General features: G+C 39.5%; 1 protein-coding gene across 1 annotated transcript; it reads right to left on the bottom strand.

Annotated features, from left to right (window-relative positions):
- Window positions 1-1,275: 1,275 nt before the first annotated feature.
- LOC109884860 (butyrophilin subfamily 1 member A1-like) lies at window positions 1,276-4,036 on the bottom strand. Its single transcript, XM_031819278.1, has 3 exons — window positions 4,015-4,036; window positions 3,611-3,848; window positions 1,276-1,852 (listed from the first exon to the last, which is right to left on the bottom strand). Exons 1-3 carry the CDS (start codon window positions 4,034-4,036, stop codon window positions 1,276-1,278), a joined length of 837 nt encoding a protein of 278 aa, XP_031675138.1.
- Between the last annotated feature and the right edge of the window lie 5,515 nt (window positions 4,037-9,551).

The following is a 9,551-nucleotide window of genomic DNA, read 5'->3' as shown; positions in this document are numbered from 1 at the left end:
TCACGATTCCAACGCTATACACTATTACAAAAATCAAGTTAATTATCTCACATCTCGGAAAGTATTTGTAATGTTGTACTTCTTGTTGACAAAATTCATGCTCATGTTGGGTTTTTGAGCTAGCACCCAATTCACTCCCATTCACTCCATGAATGAGAGCTCTCCTTATCTCAGAATCGCCCAGAATGCACAGCGTGGCACGTTGACGTACATGGTCAACATACATGGGCGACATATGTCGCACAATGTGATTCCAATGGAATTTCCCATCTCCTCAATTTATAGGAATGATGGTTTTGGGTGGATTTTTCCTTTAAGTAGACCATAAAATACATTTTAAATGGTAAATGGCCAGAGAGAACGATCTTTATTTACTGTATATTTGGTCATGGCAGATAGGATGTTGTGTTGTAGAGGGGAAAAACATATTCCTGATAGCTACTCATTTAATACTGTCTACAGAGCCTAATGGGTAAGGGCCAGGATATCAGATAAGCATTGACAAGGATGCTGATGAACTGACACTCAGTATCTTACCACACATTAGACAGTCTATAAATACACACACACAGGCATGAACTGACACATACAGACACACACACTAGCCCTCCCAGACCCACTCCCTGGGACGGTTACCAGAGTTGATTGATCTTTCATTGATTGATTATGATGTTGTCTCTTCCTGATTTAACTCCAGCCTGAATGACTAATTTATGTTACGTGACCTGAGTGAGGAAATATCTGATAGGCCCCCTGAGAAAGACCAACACATGTCACAGCCAATCAGTAGCAGCCTGTTTGAGTAGTTAATTACTCTTCCTCAGCAACGACAGCCAATCATTCAGAATGATTTGATTCAGGGGGTTTTACAGTTGACAAAGTCATTTATATGTTGACAAGTTTGATTTAGATGTTATTTCAAGTTTGAATGAAGCTGATTAAGTTCAAATAGGTTTATTATGACCAGACTGATGTTCAGAATATGCCAATACATTAGGCTTACATACTGTATAATAGGGCTATATGTAGACAACATGGAAACCATAGGATGACATTCAGCAGAAATGATACGAGGTGGGAATTCCCTCTCTGTTGGTATGCTATAATTAATTTCAACTGTGAGTAACACACTCTTGCACTTGCAGACAAACACACATGTACCCAAACTCACATGTTTGCACACGCACACATATACGCACACCCACACACACCTATCCACACCCACACACAAGTTTGGTAGTCTGACATGCACACACACAAATGTTTAAAAGTATTTCAATGTTTGATATGAAAGTCAGTGATATCTACAGGAGTGATGATCAGTGGGGCTGAGTTTTTACCTCCGTCAATAAGACAGGGGCCAAAATATGGATAAAGTTTCTCAGTAAAGGTGTAGCCAGTGAAAGAGTAGATATGAGACCTGGCCTCCACATTATAGAAGGAGACATGGCCCTCCTCATAATCCACAAACACCCCCACCTTCTTGGGCTTCTCTCTCAGGGAGAGTGGGACAGAGAGGCCAGAGAGAGCCTTGTACTCTCCATTTCTAAGCCAAAGTGTCCGGTATCCATTTTCAGGGCTCACTGTAATCTTCCCTTTCCTGTTGATGGACTCTCTGGCCACTCCTATAGTCCACCTTGTCTTCCCCTTCACCTGAACATCATAGTAGAATCTCCCTGAGGAGAAACCCTCCTTTCCCAGGACACTGACACAAGTATCAAACCTTTCTGGGTTGTAAGGGAGATCCTGCCATACATCTCCAAATATAACTTGTTTCCCATCTTCAGACAGGATGAGATTGGGATGTGCTGTATCAGGATCTAGAGTCACATCCACCGTGGACAGAAACACACTTTATTAGAATTATTTTGAAAAACAGGTTTTGCTGCACAGGACATTACTGTAGACATATGTAACCTATAGGTTGCTATTGATAACAACATACAGTATATTGCAGATGTGAATGCGTGGTATTTCAAGTAATACCCGTATGTGAAGATATGAATATTAATGTGAAACTCTAAGTGGATGGACTGGAGAGTATTCCAGTCCATCCGTCTTCTGGTGGTTTCAAGTTCTAGAATATAGAAAAGGAGTTTGTCAGATTTGGGGGATACCAGAAACTATGGTAATATAATGTTACAGTAGAGTATACTGTATACTATACAAATCTCCATCTCTAAACTTTATTGTTAAAGTGAGATAACCAAACAGATATGCTAAGTGACAAGGTGTAGAAATAATCACTCTTCCATAATACAGTATACCTGCAAACAGTATGAAGGGATCTATTTGGAATAGAATTCAGTGTCATTCATTTACCTGGACTCCCCTTCATGTTTACAAAATCTGTGGGTAAATTAAACAAATAAAACAAATTATAATTCCTGTTATTTAACATTTTCAACAAAAAAAATGAAACAAAATAGCATTCTTGGTGTGAACATAAAATAATGCCAATACAGTAATATTTTACCACATAATTATGACTAATCTTTGTGCTATTTGCATATTTGCACAATGGAAATTGTAAACCCTGAGAACAGGGCTGAAGTGAAGTGGGGCCGAATGAGGGTGGAATGAGTCAGGGCTCTGCCAGAATGCCTTGAGCTCGTGACGCTCATTCACGTGAGAGCGAGCTCTGTTCCATCGCAATTCTACAGACAAAGGAATTCTCCGGTTGGAACATTATTGAAGTTTTATGTTAAAAACATCCTAAACATTGATTCTATACTTCGTTTGACATGTTTCTACGGACTGTAACGGAACCTTTGGACTTTTCATCTGCTCGTGCGTCATGAAGTTGGATTACTGGGCTGAACGCGCTAACAACAAGGAGGAATTTGGACATAAATGATGGACATTATCGAACAAAACAAACATTTATTGTGGAAGTGGGATTCCTGGGAGTGCATTCTGATTAAGATCATAAGTGAATATTTATAATGTTATTTCTGACTTCTGTTGACTGCACAATATGGTGGATATCTTTTTGGCTTGTTTGGTCTCTGAGCGCCGTACTCAGATTATTGCATGGTTTGCTTTTTCCGTAAAGCTTTTTTGAAATCGGACACTACGGTTGCATTAAGGAGAAGTGTATCTAAAGTTCCATGTATAACACTAGTATTTTCATCAACATTTATAATGAGTATTTCTGTAAATTGATGTGGCTCTCTACAAAATCACCGTATGTTTTTGGAACTACTGAACATAACGCAAGATTTTTTTATATAAACTTTATCGAACAAAACATACATGTATTGTGTAACATCAAGTCGTATGAGTGTCATCTGATGAAGTTCATCAAAGGTTACTGATTCATTCTATCTCTATTTCGGATTTTTGTGACTCCTATCTTTGGCTGGAAAAATGGCTGTGTTTTTCTGTGACTTGGCTCTGACCTAACATAATCATTTGTGGTGCTTTCGCCGTAAAGCCTATTTGAAATCAGACACTGTGGTGGGATTAACAAGAAGTGTATCTTTAAAATGGTGTGAAATACTTGTATGTCTGAGGAATTTTAATTATGAGATTTCTGTTGTTTTGAATTTGGCACCCTACACTTTCACTGGCTGTTGTCATATTGATTCCGTTAGCGGGCTGTCAGCCCTAAGAGGTTTTAAACAACGATGTCCTTCCCTCGTAGGAGTGGATCTGATCATGGTATTTGTCTCTGCCGTCTTGGTAAAAATGGACTCTAATGTTTGACTGAGGGTCAGGGAGGTTGATTCTGAACCAGTCAACTCTCATGTCCTCAGCACTGATGTTGGGTTTGACGTAACAGGGTAGAATGTCATCACCAGCCACAGCAACAATGGCACAAGACGGACCAAGAACCTCAAACTTCTCTGGAAAGAAAAACAACCTATCAATATCAAAAACGACCATGCACATCATCAGCTGTTGGTCCCTTTCAGACTTTTAACAGACCACACTAAAGATCAACACCAAACCTGGCCCAAATACTTAAGGTTTGCTTGATTTAGCTTGGTTGCCAATGGAATAGCCTAGTACCGAAAGTGCAAACCATAGCCATCATTCATGGAAATCCTCACATCATTCACACACACACACACACACACACACACACACACACACACACACACACACACACACGCACACACGCACACACACACACACACACACACACACACACACACACACACACACACACACACACACAAAGAACATGTGAGGTCACTCTACCAGAGCCTGCTCTTTGGAGGAGAAGCAGGAGATTGACACACAGACAGTATGTCCAAGTCCACATCATTTCTGAGAGAGAGGATAACATACTGGGATTCAATGTAGGCGATGCTATGGATCATATGATATGGATTTGTTATGTAATCACCTAAGACCACCTGAGACCTAAGACAGAAGACTAATTAAGGCAGACTTTCAAAAATATGTAAACTTGGTCCTTTTATTTGATAATATAAAGCATTTCTCCCATTATCTCCATAATCCCTGAAAGCTGCACTGAGGGATATGACAGACAGACAGACACACACACACACACACACACACTATTTAATCACCTGAGGCCAAAGACTACTCAAGACAGACTTTGTTAAATATGCTAAACTTGGCCTATTTATCAAGGCCTGTCTGGTTCTCACACACAGCTATTGCCAACCATCAACATTGACTTGAATATTAATTGCTGGGATTTATTAGTATAAAGCATTTCTGCCATTAACTATATTTTCTCTGACAGCTTCAAACATATATACAAATAATACAGGCCAGCGAGATTAGATACACGCAGATCACAATTGAGAAGAGTTTGGCTTAAAGCTCGCTGGCCTGTGGGGAAAGACTGGAGAGAAAATAAATCTGGTGTGTCTACTGCAAGGCAGGGAAGTAGCTTTCAACATAACTTGTTATTCTTGTAGATGAGATGGAATCCACACTTTAATCAGCTTGAGTTAAGTTAACTCAAGTCAAGTTATGAGGAAGTAGGTGAGAGGTTGCATAGTTTCTGGAAACAAAACTCTGATAAACTGGCTACAATGAGATGTCACACATAGAGATCACAGGAGGCTGGTAAGGGGAGGACGGCTCATAATAATGGCTGCAATGGAGTAAATGGAACTGTATCAGCAACATGAAAACCAGGTCTTTCATGTGTTTGAGACCATTCTATTAATTCCATTCCAGCCATTAATATGAGTCTGTCCTCCCAAATGAACGTGCCAGCAGCCACCTGTGAGAGATGCAAGCGATCGCTGAGGGATCCTCCACTTCCCTCAACCTGTTGTTTGTTCACTTTCACAGGATTGTTTTTCTTACTCTCCTTTCAGTTTTTAAGTCTGTCCTCTTTATATTACCATCCATATGCCACAATCAATATGTGAACCAGACATTCTGTTTATGAGTGTAGGGTTTGTATCAGTGTTTGGTTTGTATTCTATACCAGAGGTTCTCAACCTTTTGTAGATTCTCTCCCACCAATCACATTTGGACCTGTCTGAAGTACATTTTCATGTGTGTGTGACAGGACATGAAAACATTTTGGTTTACTTGTAATACTGTTTGTCTACACATCATTTAATGATACTAACAAGAGGACCATGGCCTTATTTCACTAATATCAAGTTGACACTAGAGGGCAGTAGACACACACTGATCACAGGGACATGTCATTGCAGAGATGGAAGAGGAAGTGGGATATGCTACACCCTCATTTTTTTTCCAATGGAAGTCAATGAACGCAGCCTATGGGAGAGCCGCCCCCTTAAGTAGACCGGAAATGACAACTTTTTGGTAAATGGTAAACGAATGGTAAACGACGGTAGTCAACTATCTTCATTTATCCACCATCTTTGGCCATGTCAGACAGCCTGTGGTGCTGTAGAGGTTAAAGCACGTGATCATGTAGGGAAATACGTACTAGTTATATTATCCTATTTCAGCTCATATTAATAAGAAATAATGTGGTACTACTGACTATTATATCATGTTACCTACATAAACTCAGCAAAAAAAGGAAACAGACCTTTTTCAGGACCCTGTCTTTCAAAGATAATTTGTAAAAAAATTGTAAAAAAATTTGTAACATTTGTTCAATGAACCATAAACAATTAATGAACCTGTGGAACGGTCGTTAATAAGACACTAACAGCTTACAGACGGTATGCAATTATGGTCACAGTTATGAAAACCTAGGACACTAAAGAGGCCTTTCTACTGACTCTGAAAAACACCAAAAGAAAGATGCCCAGGGTCCCTGCTCATCTGCGTGAACGTGCCTTAGGCATGCTGCAAGGAGGCATGTCTGTGGAACTTTTTCAGTTTATGTCTCAGTTGTTGAATCTTGTTATGTTCATACAAATATTTACACATGTTAAGTTTGCTGAAAATAAAAGCAGTTGACAGTGAGAGGATGTTTCTTTTTTTTGCTGAGTTTATTTAGCAACTGCCTGATACTGTAACCAAACGGTGCTCTACATCATGGTGCTATGTGACCTGGTCAAATGCAGTGCACTATATTAAGAGGTGTAGTAGGGTATAGTTTGAGATGAACCCTCAGAGTTCCACCATACCAGTCTCAGAGCAGTGCAGAATACTGTATTACCCTGTTAACACTACTGGGCCAAACCAAACTGTACTGGTTGGCTCTGATATTAACCTTCCACATGGTCCTGTCCATTACGGTTCCAGAAATTATGTTAAATGTGTAACCAGACATTCTGTTTATGACTGTAGGGTTTGTATCAGTGTTTGGTTTGTATTCTATACCAGAGGTTCTCAACCTTTTGTAGATTCTCTACCACCAATCACATTTGGACCTGTCTGAAGTACCTTTTCATGTGTGTGTGACAGGACATGAAAACATTTTGGTTTACTTGTAATACTGTTTGTCTACACATCATTTAATGATACAAATAATGTAATAAAGATAACAATCATTATAACATGATTACCATTTCTATTGTAATTATTGACTATAGAGGGGGTTGTTGTGAAATGTGGAATATGTTAGCCATTTCATGCAATCTGGAGCCTTCATTATATCAAATACTGGGGTGGCAGGTAGCGTAGTGGTTAGAGCGTTGGGGCCAGTAACCGAAAGGTTGCTAGATCGAATCACTGAGCTGACAAGGTAAAAATCTGTTGTTCTCACCCTGAACAAGGCAGTTAATCCACTGTTCCTAGGCTGTCATTGTAAAAAATAATTTGTCTTAACTGACTTGACTAGTTAATAAAGGTTAAATAAAAAATAAGGAACCATTCCAAATAACAGTAAATGTTGGGAGATGGTGAAAGAGAGGAGACAGTGTGAGGGTTGACAGTGAAAGAGTAGAGACAATGAAAGAGAGGTGAAAGGGTAGACACAGTGTAAGAGAGGAGACATTGAAGGAGTAGGAGTGGCTTCAAGACGAGTCTCTGAATGTGGCTGTTGTGGAAATTTCCTCTATTTACCAAATCATGGGAGCAAACCACACACAAGTCAGAGTTAATTATCAAAGTCCATCTTTAATTATATGAGCTCTATCACAACCCTGTGACTCTCAGATCAATTCAGTGTCTATCAATGAATTCTCTGAGTCCCTTACACATTTCAACTGAGATCCTTTATAGCAAAGACACACATAGTGAGACAGCATAGGCATAATTTATCGTTCAGCTTTGTCTCCTAAACTATGTTCTTTTCTCAAACTCAGAACCATAAACAAATCCTCCATATCAACAGCCATATATCAAATCCATCCTATCTTGACAAGATCACAGAGACACACTGACTGGCACACAGACATTGTGGAGCCAAGAGATACACGCTTGACTTCTCCCCTCTCTCCGGCCCAAGCAACTTAGTCTTGACATAGAACAGATACTGCAACCCCGCCACAGTATTATACAAAAAATAACATTCTGGTGAGAAGTAACTTACAAACATATGATGAATATAAAACATCTTACCTATGTTACCAACTAATTCTGATTATTCCCCAACATGGCCCAGCCAGAGCCTGGACTTGAATCCGATTAAACATCTCTGGAGAAAGCTGAAAATAGCTGTGCAAGGGTGGAGACAGTACCACTTAAGTATTCCTAATCACTCAGGTGAACTTAAAAATGTCAAATATGAATGGGAATATACATCAGTTAGATTTTAATCATAAGAATTTCTAGGGGTGCCAATAATTGTGTTTTGGAGAAAAATATTTTTTTCATTTATTTCACATTTATTTTTTTCAATCATTTTACATCAATTAAAGGTTGGATTTTTTTGTGTGAATATTTTGAATGCAAGACCAAGAGGATAAACAGCAAAGACATTTATTTACAGCCCGTTTTGCTCATATGTACCATGGGTGCCAATATAAGTAGAGGGCACTGATCCAACAGTATTTTCATGTGATTATAGGAAAACAAATCCCTACTATTAGATACACTTAATCAGTTTCCTTAGATTTACTCTTTGGATCAATTTCTTTAGCTCCTCTGAATCCTTTCCCAAGACAGATTCAGGGTAGCCTAGTGGTTAGAGCTTTGGACTAGTAACCGGAAGGTTGCAAGTGCAAACCCCCGAGCTGACAAGGTACAAATCTGTCATTCTGCCCCTGAACAGGCAGTTAACCTACTGTTCCTAGGCCATCATTGAAAATAAGAAATTGTTCTTAACTGACATGCCTAGTTAAATAAAGGTACAAGTAAAAATATAGGGAAATAGTTCAGCCAAATGGAACCCCTACATTTTGGGAATGAGGAGGACAAGAGATCTTTCTCCATTAAGGCTCAGCTGGAAAACAGACAGTCCCTCACAGAGAATCTTGAATAAGGTCTTTTACCTTGTTTTGTTGTGGCCAGAGGGATGTCTGGGTCCAAGCCGAGCGAAATGGATCAAAAGGTCAGGTCGCTCTCTCATCCGGGTCACGGAACCAAATGTTGTCGAAAACCCCATCCAAAGGCTAAGGCAGAGACTATTTAATTGTATAATAGAAACATATTTAATCAAGCAGTTGTGAGGGAGATCTGTCTCTGATTTCACAGTGGAGAACTCCAAGAGTAAATGTTTCCATGTCCCTTATATAGTGGGAGGTGATAATACTATCATATTGTTACACAACAGTTATTTATACAAGCAACAGTTCCAGAACACAATGGCCTTGTGTTAGAGTGCAGAAATTACAGGAGTCTATGAAAGGCATAACATCACAGTCCAACACAGAACATGTCCCATGAGAAGTTACAACAGCTCAATAGGATGACAATCAGCATCAATTGTACATGGTGAATTTCCTCTGTTAGAATAATCATATAGTGATAAACAGATTGGCAATTCATTCAGACTGTGAGTAACACACACACTGCACACACATCCATTCTCAGGGTTCAGGTGAATTTCCTCTTCCTGTTGATGGACTCTCTGGCCACTCCTAAAATCCACCAAGTCTTCTCCTCCACCTGCACCTCATAGTAGAATCTCCCTGAGGAGAAGCCCTCCTTTCCCAGGACATAGAGAACATTATAAACTTCTCTGGGTGTCAGGGAGATCCTGTTTTATGTCTCCACAATTCACTTGTTTCCCATCTTCAGACAGG

Source organism: Oncorhynchus kisutch, unplaced genomic scaffold (genome assembly GCF_002021735.2).
Source record: "Oncorhynchus kisutch isolate 150728-3 unplaced genomic scaffold, Okis_V2 scaffold2013, whole genome shotgun sequence".
Classification (NCBI taxonomy): Eukaryota; Metazoa; Chordata; class Actinopteri; order Salmoniformes; family Salmonidae; genus Oncorhynchus; species Oncorhynchus kisutch.
This window is presented reverse-complemented; position numbering and strand designations above follow the sequence as displayed.

Coding starts and splice junctions, on each gene's coding strand:
- LOC109884860 (XM_031819278.1), bottom strand. CDS start 4,036: ATGGCTATGGTTTGCACTTTCG. Junction 3,849..4,014: donor GGCTATGGTTTGCACTTTCG/GTACTAGGCTAT, acceptor TTTTCTTTCCAG/AGAAGTTTGAGGTTCTTGGT. Junction 1,853..3,610: donor TCGTTGTTTAAAACCTCTTA/GGGCTGACAGCC, acceptor ATTCTAATAAAG/TGTGTTTCTGTCCACGGTGG.